Source organism: Oxyura jamaicensis, chromosome Z, assembly GCF_011077185.1.
Source record: "Oxyura jamaicensis isolate SHBP4307 breed ruddy duck chromosome Z, BPBGC_Ojam_1.0, whole genome shotgun sequence".
Lineage (NCBI taxonomy): Eukaryota > Metazoa > Chordata > Aves > Anseriformes > Anatidae > Oxyura > Oxyura jamaicensis.
In genome coordinates this window covers 21562263-21582459 of record NC_048926.1, presented here as the reverse complement: position 1 = coordinate 21582459, position 20197 = coordinate 21562263, and the positions used below count along the sequence as shown (strand labels likewise).

The window sequence follows — 20197 nt, the reverse complement described above, 5'->3', positions numbered from 1 at the left end:
ATGAACTTAACAAAACAAATTCACACCTCAGATTCTTCAGTTAAGCACCTAAAATAAGACAGACAGATACAAGTCTACACTACAACACACACAAAAATGTGTCCTGTCATGCCTTCCACTTTCCCACCTCCAAGACTTAGGACTCCTTACCACATGCATGTCAGAATGGTGCGTGCTGAGGCACGAAGGTAATTTCTTCCACTTCCAAGTGCACCATTCTTATTCTGCTTTGCTAAAGGCACAGGTAAAAAGAAGACAAAACTATTGGCTTTCCCAACAGGCATGGCTTTATCAGATGTTAGACTCTTTACCAGAGAACTGTTTACCATCTGGTGTGAAGAAACTTATTTCATTACTTGTATTAAATGATTATTCTGTATTATTACCTTTCAATGATAACAAGGTTCTTTCTAAGGAATTTGTAGCAGCAGCTTCATCCCCTCTACAAGCTTGTTGTAGGAACGTATCTGTATGATGATTCCACAAGGAACACGCAAAGCTATAAATACCAGATGCCAGCTGCAAAAGATCACCAATATATTTGATTTCCTGAATGTATTACAACATATTCATAAGTTTTAAATGGCAATTGAGACTATTATATTACTTAATCCATCTTCTTGTATAATATAAGCATCAGTGTTTCACTCATTCCTTTGTCATACTGAGTTAGACTGACCCAATGCTGTTTTCCAGAAAAATTTCTTGTCTTGAGTATATTATGATAGACTCATCTGCATCCATGACTACTTGTTCTATGACTCTATCACTTTAAAGCTAACTATCTAGGCCTCCTTTCTTACCTGATTTTCACTAGATCTAGCCATAGGTCTATAACAGAGTACAAAGCTTCAAAAAAAAAAAATTCAGCTGTTCTCATTGCTTTCTCTCTCACAAGATTTAAACTATTTGTCTTACGCCATAGGTAACATCTGAATCAGCTTACACTGGGAAAACAGGTAGCAGTTACATGTATATATCTAAGCAAAAAAGTACTGAACAACGCTTACGCTGAAACTTATTACCATGATATCTGCAAACCCTGGATTCACCTCCAATCATTTAAAATATAGAATGCTTGATGGTTTTCAAAATAGTAATTGCTTTATTAAAAATAAGGGGAAGTAACAGAACCACAAATATATATACTGTCCAGTAGGAAGACCCACCACATACTTTTAACATCTGAAGTCATTCAAATGGCAATTGTAATTTGCATTACTGCAGTACTTAAAGACCTAGTCACGGGGCTAAGCTAATTTAAATTCCTTTAGTCAATAAAGCAGACAAAGTGTGATAGTGGTAGTAGTAAGAGACCTAAGCTGAAGAACAAATATGCAATATCATTATAAATGCATAAGAAAGCAAGAAGGGACAGCAGGAAACCAGGGTGGCTGAGCAAGGACCTGCTAGTCAGACTGAGGCACAAGAAGGAAATGCACAGGCAGTGGAAACAGGGACACGTGGCCTGGGGAGAGCACAGGGATGGGATCAAGAAAGCCAAGGCATGGATGGAACTGAGCTTGGCAAGGGATGCAAAGAATAACAAGAAGGGATTCCATATGTACATTGGCCAGAAAACAAAGGCCAAGGAGAGTGTGCCCCCTCCGATAAATGAGAAGTGAGGACTGGTGACAATAGACACAGAGAAGGCTGAGGTACCCAGCAACTTCTTTGCCTCAGCCTTCACTGCCGGGCAGGCTTCCAACATCTCTTGAGTCCCTGAAACTCTGGGCAGGGGCTGGGGGAGCAAAGTGCTCCCACTTTAAGCGAAGTGCAGATTTGTGACCACCTGGTGAAACTGAACAGGTACAAATCTATGAGGCCTGATGCTTTGCATCCCAGGGTCCTGAGGGAACTGGCTGATGGAGATGTCAAGTCTCTCTCGATCACAGTTGAAAAGACCTGGCAGTCAGGTGAAGACAATGATGACTGGAGAAGAGGAAACATCACTCCCATTTTTAGAAGAGTAAAAAGGAAGACCTGGGGAACTAGAGGCCAGTGAGTCTCAGCTCGGTGTCTGGGAAGATCATGGAACAGATCCTCCTGAAAGCAATGTCAAGGTACATGCAAGACAAAGAGGTAAAGCCATGAAGCCTTGCCTGCACCAAGGGTGAATTGTGCATGACTGATCTGGTGGCCTTCTATAGCAAGGTGACTGCATTAGTTGACACGGGAAGATCGATCGATATCTACCTGGACTTCTGTAAGGTCTTTGACATGGTCCCACATGAAATCTTCAAATTGGAGAGAGATGGATTTTGACGGTGGACCATTCAGCAGATAAAGAATCAGCTCAATGGACACAGCCAGAGAATGGTGGTCAATGGCTCTATGTCCAGGTGGAGGCCGGTGATAAGTGGTGTCCCTCAAGGGTCTGTCTTGGGACCAGTGCTGTTTAGTATCTTTATCAACATCATAATGACAGCAGGATTGAGTGCACTCTCAGCAAGCTGAGTGGTGTGGCTGATGCACCAGAAGGAAGGGATGCCATCCAAAGGGACCTGGACAGGCTGGAGAAGTGGGACCATGTGATCCTAATGAGGTTCAACAAGTCCAGGTGCAAGGTGCGCTGGTGGCAGCAACACTGTCCCTGGGCTGGGGCATTTCCTGACATAAGTACAGACACACGTTGAGAGCATCCCTACAGAGAAAGACTTGGGGTTTCTGGTGGATGAAAAGCTCAACATGAGCTGGCAACATGCATTGGCAGCAGAAACAGCTAGCTGCATCCTGGGCTGCATCAACAGAGCAGTGGCCAGCAGGTGGAGGGAGGGGATTGTGCCCCTCTGCTCTGTCCCTGTGAGGCCCCACTTGGAGTCCTGCACCTGGGTCTGAGGTCCCCAGCACAAGGATGTGGAGCTGTTAAAGTGAGTCCAGAGGAGGGCCACAACGATGATCAAAGGGGTGGAGCACCTCCTATGAATACAGGTTGAGAGAGCTGGGGCTGTTCAGTCTGAAGAAGAGAAGGCTCCAAGGACACCTCATTGCAGTTTTTCATTACTTAAAGGGGGCTTATTAAAAAAAAAAAAAAAGAGAAAAAAAAGATGAAGTGACTTTTTGCTCAGGCAAATAATGATAGGACAAGAAGGAATGTTTTTAAGCTGAAAGAGGAGAGATTTCAACTATAGACGTTAGGAGGAAATTCTTCTCACTCAGAGGGAGGTGAGGCACAGGTTGCCCAGAGAAGCTCTGGATGCCCCATCCATGGAGGTGTTCAAGGCCAGGTTGGAGAAGGCCCAAAAACTGTTAAGAAACTGGAAAAAAAAATGTAACTGATGTTTTCACTGATTTCCAGCAATTCACGGTATCTTTTCTAAAATAGCTATGTGGCTTGTCCAGATGATCGATACTCAAAATTAAGATAAATAATTAGGATAAGAAACCTTGTCCTCTTGTTTCAAAAGATACTTGTTTCAAAAAGTTCTGAAGTTCTTGTTTCAAAAGTTCGGAAGTGCGGACACTCAAAAGCTGTAAAAATGTTTAGCATGGCTCTTACTTATTATGAGAAATAATAACCTGTCCAAGAGAAATCACCTGCCACTTAAAGAATGCCACTTAAAGGAGACAGAAGAAGCAAACTGCAAAGTTGACCAATTTTGCTGCTGTTAAAAAAAAAATCATAAAATATGAATACCACACTACCAGATGCTCAAAAAAATCTCCTTTTTCCACGTAAGGTTAAAAATACTATGCACATACAGAGTTCAGAGCTGTTTATTTGTCTTCACAGTGAAACTGAACACTCTAATATTTCTGTTAATTTCAAATCAGATGATAGAAGGACTCTAGGTATCAAACTTATCCAAAAGCTAAAAACCAACAAACATTTAAATGTAAAGACTTAGTCTGTGCTTAAAGGTTAGGAAATTTCAATTCTATTTTGGATATGAAATGCCCTATAAATCTAAAAAAAAAAATGTTATATGCCTTTTCTTCACATCTGAGATCTTCTTTCTCTACAAACAAAAGAATATGCAAAGAAACTGTTGTGCTGGAAAAATGATATTCCACAAGGAAGAAGGTTCATACAAACTTGATGAGCTTGCTGGAGACAAGTGAAATATGATTGAAGGTTCCTGAGCTCTTTTTGAACCTTGTGAAATGGCTGAAAAACAGCAAAGGTACTGTTGGACAAGACAACTTCAACAATACTACACCTTATGACCTATTAATTCATTTCTGCCCCTGTGCTGAGATTTGACTATTTATGTAGATGGAGCTTTGAGGTTGGGTTGTTACTATTATTTTTTCTATCTCCGTAAGCACCAGCAACATTCACAGCTGCTTATTTTAGGAGAACGCTAGAAGACAAGTAATTATCTTGCTCTTTCTTTATTACTTTCAAATAAAGAACTGAATCTACCAAAACTTGTATTGTACAAGTACTCAGGTTGTGTATAATGGTATAACAGATTACAAAATTTCAATACAAATATTTCCTATATAGGGATTATATTCATCCGTATCTATGTATGTCTGAGGGAGGAAAAACTGTTTCTCCACACACAAACCCCTCACATAAGCATATCATCTCAGTCCTGTCCTATTACAGGAATCAGCCTTCAGTCCCTCAAGCTCCTGCTGACTTAATTTCACCTTGATGATCTCACAACCACGTGAAGTATTTCTACACAGATAAATACATAAACCTTCAGAAGCATTCTTCAATACCTGTGTGATAAGCTTTTTTTTTTTAAATCAAGAAATGAAACAAAATTTTGAAACTTCAAATGCAACATGCTTAGAAAAGATATTTAGCTCACTAAATTCAGTTGTCTGTACAGTATTGTTGCCTAACGCCAAACTGGTCTGGAGATTCAACCAAAGACAAATTTGTGTTCTAATCAGTGGATCTTACAATGGAGACTACAAGCTGGATGAGACAAGACTTGGCATTTGCATTCACATCTTATCTTTTAATTAACCTGGAGAACGAAGTTGATCTGATAAAAGCCATGAACATCATGAACACATTTCCACTAATAACAAAGTAAAAAATATTGAGGTATGGAAGTCTAAAATTTGGCACTGTTTAAACTATTGAGTTATTAATCCAGAGCAATCTTCTAAAAACACTGCAAGTTATATATAACACCTGCTTTAGGGCCTGATAACAAAAGGCTGATTTGCACAGATTGTGCTGCAGATCAAACTCTGCTTATTAACACCAGCTGTTATAAAAAAAACCACCCAAGTCATAAACATGAGTCACGTTATAAAATTACTTGCCACATACAAAGTTAAGAAAAGTCTCAGAAACATTTCATGAAGAAATGGACTTTCAAGTATTTCATATTGTACATATAACCACCAAAGTAAGATGTTTTTCTGCTTCAAAGACAGACATAAAAGTCAATATACCTGCCATTCACTCAGTGCCAGCTAAACACAGGGAAGCAGCAATCATATAAGACAAGCTGTTTGCCTATACGCTACAACAGTGCATCACATTACTTACATCATAGAAAAGCTTCCTATCTGCAGCGAGCCGTTTTGATGCCAGGGTCTTTGTAACATGATAAAAGGTAAGTAATGCTCTGTGTTGTCGAAGATCATCTTGGACTTTCACAGATTCTAGAAGAGTGGGTATCAGTTCTGGCCACTGCCTTGGGCAGTCCACCCTGGCAACTTTAGCTATTAGCACAGAGATCTGAGTTGCTATCTGCAAAAAAAGAAAAAAGAAAAAAATAAATACAGGTACCACAGTGTCAAAAATAATTTAGAAAACAGACACTGCAGAATTTAGCAGCCAAATAAAACCTGAATTAAAAATAAGTTAGTACAGATTGACAGAGTTTGTGTTTTTTTTCCCTTAAGCTATTTTAAAGTTTGCAGAACACAAAGTGGAAAAAAAACTGTATTTCAATTTTATGATTAGAGTAAATATTACATAAAATGTTGAGCTCACTAAACTATTTAAATTTTACATAAAGATCACTGAAGTCATTTGTACTAGAAATCATGTTAATGAAGAATCAAATACTTGGGAAACACTTTTTAGTTAATCATCTTTTCTACCACTTTCTGCAAAAAAATATACCATAGAATTGTGAATACCAATCACCCTTATTTCTGCTATCCCTAGGTGTGATTTTTAACTTTTAGACAGAGATTTTCCTTCCCTCCAACTACTGGCACCTAGGCCTGTGACCAACAGTCCCATCCAAATAGCTCTCACCTGCCCTAGATCCTCATAGCTCAGGTCAGGGACACCTGTACCCTCCAACTTCAGTTGCTGGCACCAAACACACCAGTTTCACTACTAGCTGGTACCTATCCCTTGCAGTGCACACATGCAAGAGTGTGAGATTACACCAAAAGATATCCAAGAAGGGATTTAACCTGAAGATAGGACAGACTGTAGTGATCAGGCACAACAATTGTTCAGACAAGGGTATTGACCAGCTGTGGTTTACAGGGCTGGCTCCTCCTATACACCTTCCTGCCTATTCCCCACTTTACGTCTCCCCCTAAACATTTCTTAATAATCTTTGCATAGTTTTATATACCCTCATCCCAAATAACCCCAAACCTCATTATGTTGTTCTTTCCCAGTTCTAATCCCTTGCAAAGTCCAGGCTGACTCTCTTCAGAGCCATGCCTAGAGTTCCTTAATTGCCCACCAGTTAGTGGCTGTAGACTCTTGGTGTGTGGCATCATCTGTCAGCCCTCATCGATCAGGCTGTGTCTGTTATCTCCTTCACACTGAAAAGGCCCTTCATCAGATAACCATAATGAAGCCGTTGTTCCCACACTTACTACAACCACTACACTAGAAAAGAAGTTACCTTCTGATGTTATCAAAGGTAATTCCAGCAACTTAAGGGCATAAGAGATAATAACCATGCCCTCCTTCCTTTACTGCTTGCTTAGCTGTTAAATATGAAGTCTGACCACCTCCACAAAACTCTCTACAATATTCATCACTGCCAGCTTGCTAAGGGAGCTTTCGTAAGAAAGCTGATGTCAAAGTTTGCAAAGAAGAACCAGGAGATTTATTTACTCTTGTATCAAGTGATGTTGATTGGCAGAAGGAAGCAAATAAACTCTTTTCCAGATACGACACAAGGAACTTCTACAGGGATGCTAAGAGTACTTTTGTCTTGAGCTATTGGCTATTTAAGTAGAAAAAAAATCTGATGTCACACTTCAAGGAGCATTTTATTTCACTGTTCCCTCCATATGGTAAATATCATCAGAGGGCATGGAAATTATGCTTCCAACCTACATTTTGTTTTTCTTCTCCCCTCCCCTGGAAGTCAGAGGAAGTCATCATAACACCATGTCTAATTCTTATATTTTGAGGTACTTTTTTGTTATTTGTTTTTGTTTTCATTTTTATACATAAAACAGTTATAATTTTCCTACCTTTAATGATGCAGAAAGCACAAGGAACTATTATGAAGCATCTGTGACTAAAAAAAATGGCACTCACGAAGAACAACAAGATACCAAATTTCAGGCTTAGCAGGGCAGGGACTGAATGAGCATTTCCTCTGAGAGGAAACATCAAGATACCTATAGTACGGTTTGGGTGATAGGGAAGCAAGGGAAATGGACTGAAATACCTTTCTGCAACTGCCAACTATGCGTGCCCCAAGAACCTTAACATCAAAGCATGTTAGCAAACAATATGCAGGATACATAGCACAAAATTCTGTGTGGCTTATCTGTGGTTCATGAATCATGCTGCATCCTTTGAATAAGCATCAATAAAGTCTCTATAAATTCACTTCAATATCACAACAACTGTCTGGGCAAACACTTAGGAGCACAGTGCTGGCATAAAATAAATCCCTCCACATCTTAAAAGATTGAATCCTGACAGTGTCATACAGATGCAGATAAATACGGAAATCCATATTCTTAGAATTGTCAGTTTAAAAGGTTCAAGTTTCTGCATCCAACTACAGTCTTAAGTTGCCTAACTAGTCATCAGCAGTGGAATGTGCAACTGTAAGATATACTACTGTGTTTGCAGGTAAACTGACTAAATACTAATGGGAGAGCTTACTGATAAAGTTGCAATTGTTTTTCATACACATAATTACATTTAACATATTTTTTTAGAAATGTGAGTATCATGCAGCCACTTTAAAATAAAGTATATGCTAAACTCTGCACTACCTAGCAATAGCATAAATGATGCATGCATTACAGTCCAGCATGAAACACTTCATCGTTTCTTTTGGTTGAAAAATAAACAAGTAATATTTGGTCATACTTTTACACTGAAATGGTACTTACATGAAAAATTTAACAATTCCTATGCCTACTGGCATTTAAAAAATATATTTGAAATAAAAACTAAATTTTACTCAAAATCATCACTACAGAAGTGACTGATTCTACAAAGCATAAATTATCCTTTGATACATTGCTGTAATCCTATGAATAGCACTAATCCCACAAAGGAATTTAAGAGAAGTTAAAAACTGAACTGTCTGCAGAATGAAAGCTTGTTTCCTATACCTTTTCTGTTTAAGTTTTACCTTTTGCAAATCATACCTATGTTTTGTCTTCCAAGTTCTTTAAGACCTAACTTAAAATATTAGCTAATAACTTCCTTTCAGAATCCCAATCTATGAGCAAGAATACTGTAACAAAAGGAAGACTGATTCATCTATGCATATTTTGAACCCTTAGCATTAGCTCTAAAATCAATTTAACAATAAATCCTTATTCTAATCAAAACAGTAGCTTAATATTAGTCACTTTAAATTATGTAAGACAAGACGCCATCATACTGCATCTTTATCATGCTTATTTAAATTAATTAATGCTGTGATTAGACATGTGACAGCAATACCGCTTAGGCAGGTTTATGCAGCAGCTTTTTCAACAGCTCGTTTCTGCTACACCAACGCCACCACACTCCCGTGTATGGCTATACTGGGAGTCAGATCAAACTGAGAGAACAGATACATCTGAAGAAAGTAAGTCACAAAAGAGCAGGAGTAGGGAGAGGATTATTTTTGAGCAACACCCATTGCCTGAATCATTTCACCCAGCAGCTGCATGAACAGTAAGGGGCAACATGAACTGTCACGGCAACAAAGAACAAACAAAACAAAAAAGCAAAACGAAACAAGAAAGAGACCACACTGAATTATGATATACAGAAAATCATTGAGAGGCAACACGTAAATTGCAACTTGTCAACTTCATTATTATTCTCATACACTTTGTAAATAAAGAAACCAAATTATACACCAATACTAGCATTTGCTAGGACAGTAATGATTAGTCATTCATCACTAACCTGGTTCACTGGCTCATTAAAGTTGGCAATAAGTCCAGCACGCAATGTAGTTTTTTCTTCTTCAGAAAGAGCACTGTCAGGATACAATTATTAGAATATCATTTCATTTTCAACAAAACCCAACTAGTAATTCATATTTAGAATTATTTTGTCACAATTAATGGACACAGAAGGGAGCACATCCACTGTAATTTTGCTATCTCAAGGTATTTGAAAAGAGAGGGAACAGTGAAACAACCAAGTATTTATGAAGCCTTTTGAAATCAGATTTATTGTGACCTCTGCAAACCCAAGAGACAAAAGACAAAGTTCACATATAGAGTATGGTACACAGCTACGTTAATGAAAAAAGCTATATAAACTGGTTGTTCTTAAGGAGTTGTTATACAGTGATTAATATGACAATTATGACTGAAGCATGACTTGGCCCATGTACGCTAGTGGATCACAACAAAAAGGTGCTAAGAATAAGGCAATCAGATACAAAAGCAATAATCCTTTTAAACTTACTGAACTAAGAAAGTACTAAAGTAAGAAAGTTATGTTGCTTACAGAGGGTGGACAAGTAATGAGGGATGAACACAGAGACACTGTCTGAGCAGCCAGGGGTCAAGTTAGGACAGCTAAAGCCCAGGTAGAATTGAATACGGCCAGGGATGTCAAGGGCAACAAGAAGGACTTCTAGAAGTACATCACTGATAAAAGGAAGACTAGGGAAAACATGGGGGCTCTCAAGAAGGAAACAGGAGACCTGGTTACGCGTGAAATGGGGAAGGCTGAGGTACTCAATGACTTTTTTGCCTCAATCTGCACCAGGAAGTGCTCTAGGCACACCACTCAAGTCGCAGAAGGCAAAGGAAGGAACTGGGGGAATGAGGTGCACAAGTCCTGTAAGATGTAACCAAAGGACCTAAAGGAACCAGTGGATGAAATTGCTAAGCCATTCTCAATCATGTTTGAGAAGTTGTGGCAGTCCTGTGTAGTTCCCATTGATTGGAAGAGGGGAATCATAACATCTGTTTCTTTAAAATGGGGAAAAAAAGTCAACCTGGGGAACTAGAGGCCATTCAGTCTCAACTCTGTGCCAGGTAACATCATGGAACACATCCTCCTGCAAACGACACTTAGGCACATGGAAAATAAGGAGGTGACTGGTGACAGCCACCACAGCTTCACTGAGGGCACACATGCCTGACATATTTGCTGGCCTTCTACAATGGGGCTGCAGCTTTGGTAGATAGGGGAAGAGCAACTGACATCCTCTGCCTGGACTTGTGCAAAGCGTTTGACACTGTCCCACACAACACCTTGTCTCCAAATTAGATTTGACAGATGGACCACTCCAATAAGGAATTGGCTGGGTGGCTGCATTCAGAGAGTTGCAGTGAATGGCTCAGTGTCCAAACAGAGACCACTGACAAGTGGTGTTCCTCAGTGGTCAGTATTGGGACTGGCTAAATTTAACATCTTTGTCAGCAACAGTGACTTGGTTGGGATTGAGTGCACCCTCACCAAGTTTGACATAGGCACCAAGCTGTGTGGTGCAGTTGATCTGGATGGCTAGTAAGACAAAGGAGGTGATTCTCCCCCTCTGCTCTGATCTTGTGAGACCCTACCTAGAGTGCTGCATTTAGCTCTGGGATCCCTAACATGAGGAGGACGTGGAGCCTACAAAAAAGTAGGATTAACCCTAAGATCAAATACTGGCAACAATTCTGTTATTTTTACTTTTTATCATCCTCTGAATATTTACTATTTCCCAAATCAAAGACATAGCACTAAGTATTGTACACAACGGTGGGCCATTCATTGTTTCACTGGTGACTTATTACTGCATAATAAGCCTTATTTTCAAAAGTAATTTGAAAAAAAAAAAAAAAAAAGGGCTTATGAAGATGAACTCCTCAAATACAAAAGCTTATGACAAGCAAAGCTGGCAAATAGTAAGTATAAGAATTTAAGAAACTAGGATTCAAGTGGTGTAGTGCATTTTTTTGTGATTTGTATGAGTGAAGTAGACTCTAGCCACTCACAGGAGGACAGATGAATTTACCATGTAGCTAATCCAACAGTGACATCTGCTGGACACTGAAACCCCAACTACATATTCAGCTACTGCAGAGTTCAAAGTCGTAACCACTGAAAATCTTATCTTTAACCTCCTTTACTATATTGCAAGAAAAACCCACAACTCCATAGCGAAGTTGTAGGCAAACCAGAAATTAGGAAGAATGCATGTTATTCAACAAATTGTTGCACCTCAGTGCTGAATCACAAAGAAAAAATTAAGATCATCTGCAGAACAATTTTAAACTCTGTGTTTTACTCTTCTACAGTTTGCAGTTTCAAAGTTTTTGATCTTTTTTCAACTATTTCATAAACGAGAAATATGAATCTGAAGATAATTAGTGTTAAAACAAAATTATTATGTAAGTTAATACCAACGTAATCAAATCAAAGAATTAGTACACAAAAGAATAGAAATTATCTGTGAAATCAAAAGTATTTTCAGGAAAATGAACCCTTAATACCATTCAGATTAAAGAATTATTTTCTAAAGAAGCCAAAAATGTGCAAAATTGTAAAATGAGGAAGCTGGCAACACTTCCAAAAGATAGACCAAATTGTGCCTGAAAACAGGCTGTTACAATCGTAGACTCCTTCCTGTAGCAATCTGGAAAACTGCCTGGGAAAAATAGAAAGCACATTCAAATGCCCATCTCTAAATATACTCTCACCCAAAAATGCTAATTCTAGTCTAAGGCAGGTAAAGAATGAGTAGTATGAGTAGGATAAATAGCAGTGGTAAATGTGTGCAAAAAGCAAAATATTTCAGAAGGTTCATTTTCTTTTAAAAAAATAGTTTGTATTCACCCTTCTGTAACTATGTATTTTATTATAATGAAACACTCAACCACTGTATTCTCCAAAGAATTCATGATCTCAATGTATATTTTCCTGCCTTGTAGTTGTAGCAGTTGTGAAACCACACAAAGAAGTAGAGTAAAACTAGTCCTGCTAGACAGAAAGAAAACTTCAATACACTTGTACAACAGAGGCATTTAACTTGCTGAGGAAGTGTTTAGAGATTCAAGATTCTCCACAAGTATATAAATATTCAAGATTAGCAGTCTAAAAGAATCCTTCTGTAGCTGTTTTACTAATAAATTAAAGCTACATGAAGAAGTAATTTATCTGCAAGAACTCTCACAGCTCTTCAATCTACGCACCAAATGTCAAATTTGGCAAATTGCAGAAGTGTCAACAGGACGATTTTTCCAACCAGTCTAGGAAGATCAGAGCAAGCTTTGACATACTACTATGTATGGACAAGTGAGAGCTGCTGATCTGAGAGATGAGGTGAAAGATGAGTATTATGCAAGGACAAAAAAAAATGCCACCTGTTGAATGTAGCCTCCAAAAATCATGGTATCTAAAACACAACTGTTTCAAAGAACAATTGACTGAGAAATTGCCACTAAGAACAGTATTTCTCAAAATGATTTCAACATATTCAAATAAAAGAAAACTGATCTGTGTGAGCACAAAATACTGGCAAGATGTCCCATAAAAGAAACTGAGAAAGACAATTAGAATAGGGTTAAAAATGGGCTGTGTGAAAATCTAACATGGACTTACTCCATGCAATCTTTAATAGTAACCAATGTTTTTTATTTTTAATTGCATTAAATTTGCAACAGTAGAAGTTTGTTGAAAGACTGTTACTCATTTTTTACCTCAGACAAAGACTGCAGTCATTACTTCTGCAGGAAATTAATTATTGACTTTTACGCCAGTGCTACTAATACCTATCTAAAAAAAAATAACACATTGGAACAATGCATCTTAACAGGTTTGACTAATACTTGTTAAGTAAGCAGTAGTAATGTAAACTGCATTATCTTCTAATTTTAACCATGCCCAAGATAGTATTTTCCTCTCAAAAAAAGGGATCTGCATACATTTTTCAATCATATACTAATCCACCTATACAAAAATCCCAGTGCTTCATGTAATAATTGAATACCACACTATTTGAAGTGTCCTGTAGGTACAGAATTTCACCACTTTTCCCTCTTACTGCCACATAAACTTGGTGGATCTTAAAAAAATATTACAGTGCAAGGCAAACTACACTAAACTACTTCACTCAACATAATGGAAACCATGCCATACTTTCTGAGTTTTAGTTTTTCTTTTTAGTTTACAATTATACTGTACAAAAACTGGACATGAAATTCCAGTTTACACCCTACACGACCTGACACTGATGTTCCACCTATCGGTATCATTAGCTTCTAAAAAGCAGACTTAACACTTCCAGGTTATGTCATAGCTCCCAAAAAACTAAGGAAAATTGAAACCCTTCTTAAAATTACATCTGCTTTTAAAGGAAAAAGAAAACTCCACACAGAGCAGTGACAAGTATATAGCTCTGTAGTTACCACAGATTATAATGGTACTCTTAACTTTTAAGTAAATGCTCAAGAATACTGGCAAGATTTTTAATTTCTTTGGAGAACTTTCTATCATGCATTATCAGAACAACAGAAAAAGGACCAGAACTTTCTATCATGACAGCTACTGCCTCTCTCTCATATAAAAGAGAACAAGAGGAAATGGCATCGAACTCAAAAAAGGGTATATTTAGATTAGACATCAGGAAAAAGTTATCTGCTCAGAGGGTGGTGAGGCACTGGCACTGGTTGCCCAGAGGAGCTGTGGATGCCCCATCCCCAGAAGTGCTCAAGGCCAGGCTGGATGGGGCTCCAGGCAACCTGGTGTACTGGGAGGTGTCCCTGCCCAAGGGGGGCTCCAGGCAACCTGGTCTAGTGGGAGGTGTCCCTGCCCAAGGCAAGGTAGTTGGAACCCAAACCATTCTATTTTTCTATATATTCAGTAAGAATTCTGAATTAATGCATCTCAAATAGCCTCTCCAAGAAACCTCCCACCTGTCACATCTAATAATCTAGGTCATAAATTTATAAAACTTATGCTACTTCAAAATCTAGCATCTATGAAATAAAACTTGTAACTCTGTTTTTGAGAGTAAAATATGAACAAAGTTGTAAGAAGTAATATGAAAACAGATTGATTCATTAGTGATCCTCAATATTGAAATGTTCTATCAATTCCACCATAAATTCCAAAGACGCTGCTATCAGCCAAGAAACATACTGTTTTCCAATTGGGTAAGTGTAACAACACCTATTGTAGGTTAAGTGCAAGAAAACTAGAACTTACTGTGGTGCAACTCGTCTCCAATAGCGATCAATTCCATTTTTGAAGTACAGCACAGCTAACCATCTGACATTCACATCCAGGGTATGATTTGTGAAGATGTTCTGTTTAAAAAAATAAGTTAGAAGTTATTCACCATGACACTCACAGGACAGAAGTTGTATAAACTTACGCACTGGCATATGTATAAATACGCATACCTCTGTATATACAGTTGTATATAAGCAAAATGCACAGTCAGCATTTAACAGACAAGTGAAATAATGTGTTAAAAACTATTTTTAGAAGATGACAGAAATGCTTCGCACTAGGTCTAATAATTTATAAAAAATAAGCCCAATGTATAATGTAAGGATAATTCTGATCTTGTCTGGCTGAACAGGGAATATAACAGTAATAACTACTAGCATCAACCAGTTATTACATTTTATAACAAAACAGATGGATTCTGTCTGCAGTAAAAAAATATTCTATATTATGCACATTTCCAAAATCTTTCGAGAAATTTCTTCATTATCTTGACCCATGCCAAAATCCTTCCCCACTACCAATATGGTAGGCAGGAAAACAGTGACCTGGTAGGAGAGCAACTCTCAAACTTGCATATGCTTATTCTTGAAAATTAGTTTCTGCTGCTAGAGATACATAGGCATCTGAGTACATACATATATTCGCACACACAATACATACAAATACACACAAATGCATGCAAACACATACAGGTACTACTTTATATGGTAAAATTAACCAGCTGGGAAAAGCTGAAATAAACGATGGCTATTGAAACTTAATACAGGTACTACTATGGATACCAGCTCTCCTGCTGCTTTACAGCTGTGTCCACCATCCCCTTAGGAAAAGGGTGACTACACTAGATGGTTTCATCTTGAGGGTGTGAGACATTACTCTCTTCTTTGGGGAATAAACAGACAGGATCTCAGTGTTTTTATTTTATAGTGCACTTGAATTAGTTAGCTTCAGAACTCTACTAAAACACCAGGTTTCAGGTCAGAAGATTCTGCTGCAACTGGGTGCCAAGTTTGATGAAATGGAAAATACACTCTTCAAAGAGCTCAGGACTATAGAAACCTAAGATCATCAAGCGACACACCAAAAAAGCCACAAACCCCAGTCACTACAAAGCAAACACTTACATGCTACAAAGGTAGTTCAAGACTAGCAACCTTTAGAAAAATATCAGAAAGGCTGTAATTTCTGTGACGGCATTACAGCTACAAGAACACCACAAACTCATACAACTGGTAAAGGACAAAGGTTGCTTTTCAAAACAAACAAGCACTCTAACTCTGACTTTTCATCTCTGTTCTTCGAGAGAGGTACATAACACCTTCAAAAGAAGCATAGAAATAAATATTAACATCTCCACTGGGTACTAAAGGCTATAGATTCACAGATACGTTTCACTGTGAATTATGGTTTTCTGTCTTGATCATCCCATAAGAGCTATCTGACATTAAGTACTTACATGACTCCCCTATCCCATAGGGATTAGCTGTCTTACCAACTCTCCATTTACAACCCCCTACTTTACCCCTCAAGACCTCATTTTCTGCTCCACTAAGAAGTTACGAGCTACCTTCTCTTTCAGACAGTCAGATTCCCTTAATCAAGTTAAACAAAGTAGAGATTCTCCACTTCTATTTGGTTTGGAAGATCACTGTTTATATTTCATGCTTGAAGAAAGGCTCACGTGTCCCCAAACAGGTCTACTTCATCACATTAATAGAATTAACAGGATTTGATCCTTTTAAATGCCTCAGTTTTTAGCCATTATATCTAAAACTCCCACCAACTTCAATTACAGCTGTGAGCATTCATCATGTCCACCACATGAGCTGTAAGGGTCTAATGCTCAGAAAACAAAGAATTCAGAGGCAATTTCTGCTGTTTTCTTTCAAGATTGTTTGTCACTACCAAAACACTAAGCAGCAGGTAAAACTAAATTTGGCAGCTCAATCTCTTCCTAAATCCTGACTTGCTTCACCTTTTCAAACAAGGGGGTCTGCAGAGAACAGAATGTCACCACACAACTCTGTGTCATTGTGCCCACTGAAGGCAGACATTTGTAGAAAAAGAAGTTTATCTGCACGTTTTTTAAGACTTTATAGTTAATATAAACACATACACAAAGGAATACAAGAACAACACTGTTAAATTCTGAGTGTCTCCTCTGAAACTATTGGGCCTCCTTCTTAGAGTGTGTTTCCATCACCTTGCAACATGCTAACGCATCTGTTTCATCAACAGCAGTGGTACCTTCACAAGTTTTCATCTTTTCCATGTCGGGAACCTTACTACCAGCCAGTCAGGTAATCTCCTTGGAAGTCCCTCTGCTGATAAGGAAACCAATCCAAAGTGGGTATCAAACTCAGTACACTGAAAAGCATGGGGAGCTTTTCTTCTACAAAACTGTCACAATGCACCACCTCCACAATAAAGAAAAAAAGTGTATTTCCTTGGCATATACAACTGTCACTACCTCCTGCGGTGGTAGAGGCAATTTCTTTGGCAATGGCCTTCTGTTATCTACAGTTCACAAGAGGACAACAACAGGTTTAGCACTAGAGGCCCAATCATTCATGATGCTAGAAGATGGATTTCCTCCTTTTTGTGAACAACTGGGAAAATAATCTGCTTTGAGACAGTGATAGCAATGCTTAGCATGGCATAGTGTACAGATACCAGCAGCTGGGCCATGACAACTAAAAGCCTCCCTCAGCTAGACATCACTGTTCAACAGCGTTCTAAAAAAGTCACATTCAAATTTATTCACAATGTAAGTAATAACACTTCTGCACTGTAACTTACCAACAAGACTGAATAAAAACCTGGCTGCGTCTCCCACTGCTTCAGTTGTTCCTCAGCTGGTTTCAGTACTGCAGTATCTTGACTAGTAGCTTGCGTCAAGACTTGCAAAACAATACTGCTTGCACTGTTGAGATCCATGAAAGTCTGAGAACATTTAAAAAGGAAGAAAAACACTTAAAAGAAGACAGCAAATACAGAAAAGTAATTTCCATGCATTTTATCTAAACAAATCACACTAACTTTTATTAGACTACACTGTGTATGATAACATCACACCCACTCAAACGCAGTATGAACGTACAGAAGTGATTATACTATTCTGCTTTCAGAAAACCCTCCACAGCTAAAAGCAAATATGAAGTCTGTCACTACAAGCACATTTACTACATTTGAGGAATTACGGAAAATATTTTGATTTGAAACTGGTTACCTCTCCTGTGAAGCACAGCAGACAGAGCAAAACTGCAAGTCACAATAAACTTCAGCTCCAAGCAGGCAACACCATGGGGTTAACTGTAACGGGAAAAATATGCAGAGTATTAACAGCTCTCTATTTTCAAAATAGTTTTTCCTCAAAAGAAAAACTGATCCATTTCTAATCATTAAATTCCATCATTCAAGTATACATAGACATTTTATATCTACTTTAAAGGATGATTTCTGGAATCCTATTCAATTAGAGTTCTCAATGAAATTGAATTTTCCTCAACATATTTGTATTACTTTATTATCTATTTAGCATCAGATTATACTCAGACAAACTGAGAGTGCCAGCTGCGTAATTTCCAATATAAATACATTCTTATGATCTATAAATACAAACCAAAACATTGCCCTCCAAATGACACAGAGAAGAGAAGGACTGTAGGAAAAGAATTAAAACGAATTGAAGAGAAACGTATACAAAAACCACTACAAAATTTGACAATTAACCGAACTGGTTTCCTGTCTACAAAAACCTCCATTTATAACCTATGTAAATTTATTGTAACCCAGTAACATGTTAAAATATTTCTATACTTAAGTTTTCCAAAGAAAGAAACAAGCACAGTTTATTTATCTATTATAAACATGTATCAATATTTGTTTTTATTTGAAATTGAAAAAGAAATTATCATTCCAATTTCACCCCCGACCCCCAAAAAAAAAAAAGAGAAAATTGTTACAATGATAGCAAGAAAACCAGAAAAATCAAACCTTATTCTGACACAGGTGTAAAATTTTCTTTTGAAAAAACAGAAACCACCCCAAAACCAAAACAAAAAATAAGATTAAAGATTTGTTATTCCAGAAATAGCCCTGCACAATTAAATGGAAAAAAATCTAAGAATTCACAAGATATGTATGTCTCCAATCTTCCTTAATGAAAAAAGACTAAAAGCTTAAAGGTTTTAGGGTTGAAAAAACAAACCTTAGCATACTTTCAAAAATACTAACCACTAAATCATTTCTCTCTACAGCAGTAACTGAAAAGGAGTAAGGAATCTACTGTTTTATACTTGCCATGTGATACATCTTTATATGTCTCTGCTTTAACTGCTGTACAAAAACAATTTACCTTCTATTTCTTCTTAGGTACTTGTACCATTTAAACCTTTATCAGCTCACAGATTCTCTTAATATTTCCTAAGATTATGAGACCTTCACATAACTTTAAACACTGAAGTTCTTAGCTTGTTTCTTAGAAGGTCATCAGTTTCCACGGAACCAAGACCCTGGCGCACACTGTAAAATCAAACCAGTACTGGTCTGCGCAGAACCAAGAAACAGTGTCAAGCTAAGACTTGGGTGTTATACTAAAAGTTCTGCTAGGTTCATTCTTCCATCAAAAGTAATCATGAAATGATAAACCTGTAAATAATCTTGTAGACACGATCGTAAGACAACATATTTACGTGCTATAACATTAATTTTTCTCCCTTTCAGGGGATATTTTGGTATCTTGATTACCTTATGCTCTCTGTCTGCATCACTGCACAGCCAAAATTAACCAGGAAGTAGCAAGACAATGGCAGCACATAAAAACAGTGCGTTAACTCACATGGATCACAACAGGAACTTTATATTGCACAGCACAAAGAACTTGAGTAAAACAGACATACAATCAAAGCTGCAGTAAAAGATACGTTCAGATTTTTCTGGTATAAACACTGTAGTGCTACAGTAGGTCTATTATAGCTAATAGAATTTCAGAGAACCTAAAAGAAAGGTAGTGAGGGAAAAGAATAAAGGAAAAGAAGTAAATGGGGGTAAAACATCCTAAGAAGTAGACGTAGAGTTTGCACAAAAGACGAAATAGATCTCAACTCCTAAAAGATCAAAACTGCAATTCATATTTGAAGTGATTTCATTTATTTCCATTTAAAAGTCAAACTATCTGCTTTCCAAAATAAATACATTTTTATTTTACCCCAGCAAACAGGCCCTGATAAAGTGTGATTTTGGAGTACCTAATCAACTAAAAAAATAGCTGAACATTAACTGTGAGGTAAAAACCAAAAAGACAACTTGTGAACGTTAACAGGCTTGCAGTGTGTAGGTGCTTAAGCAAAACGTTACATATTTTATTAAATTCCAAATAAGTTTTATTTTAAGCCTTTTGCTGAACCATGTTCTTCAAAGAATGATTTGCACAGGAAAACTGCACGTGTATCAACAGCAATTCTGTGGCACATATTCAGATACTTGCTGTAAATATCCATTGTAAGGACATGGGAAAAAATCATTAATGAACTTTTATGTAACAACTGATTTTTCACTAAAAAACTAAGATCATGTTTGGTAAACAAAACTGGTTCTCAATTACATTTGAATTGAATGCAGAAAAGGAGTTTTTTTTTTTTTTTTTTTTTTTTTTTTTTT

The 20197-nt window shown here is 37.5% G+C and overlaps 1 protein-coding gene across 4 annotated transcripts in view; it reads right to left on the bottom strand.

The window, feature by feature from the left end:
* Positions 1–20197, bottom strand: part of IPO11 (importin 11) — a 103628-nt gene that overhangs the window by 76971 nt on the left and 6460 nt on the right. For all 4 annotated transcript variants that reach the window (XM_035309037.1, XM_035309039.1, XM_035309040.1 and 1 more), the window contains exons 3-8: positions 17766–17848; positions 17336–17479; positions 14510–14610; positions 9266–9338; positions 5462–5665; positions 387–519 (exon numbers count right to left, since the gene is read on the bottom strand). In XM_035309037.1, the coding sequence (XP_035164928.1) occupies positions 387–519; positions 5462–5665; positions 9266–9338; positions 14510–14610; positions 17336–17473 (649 nt within the window). In that variant the 5' untranslated portion in view covers positions 17474–17479; positions 17766–17848. The remainder of the gene's footprint in view (positions 1–386; positions 520–5461; positions 5666–9265; positions 9339–14509; positions 14611–17335; positions 17480–17765; positions 17849–20197) is intronic.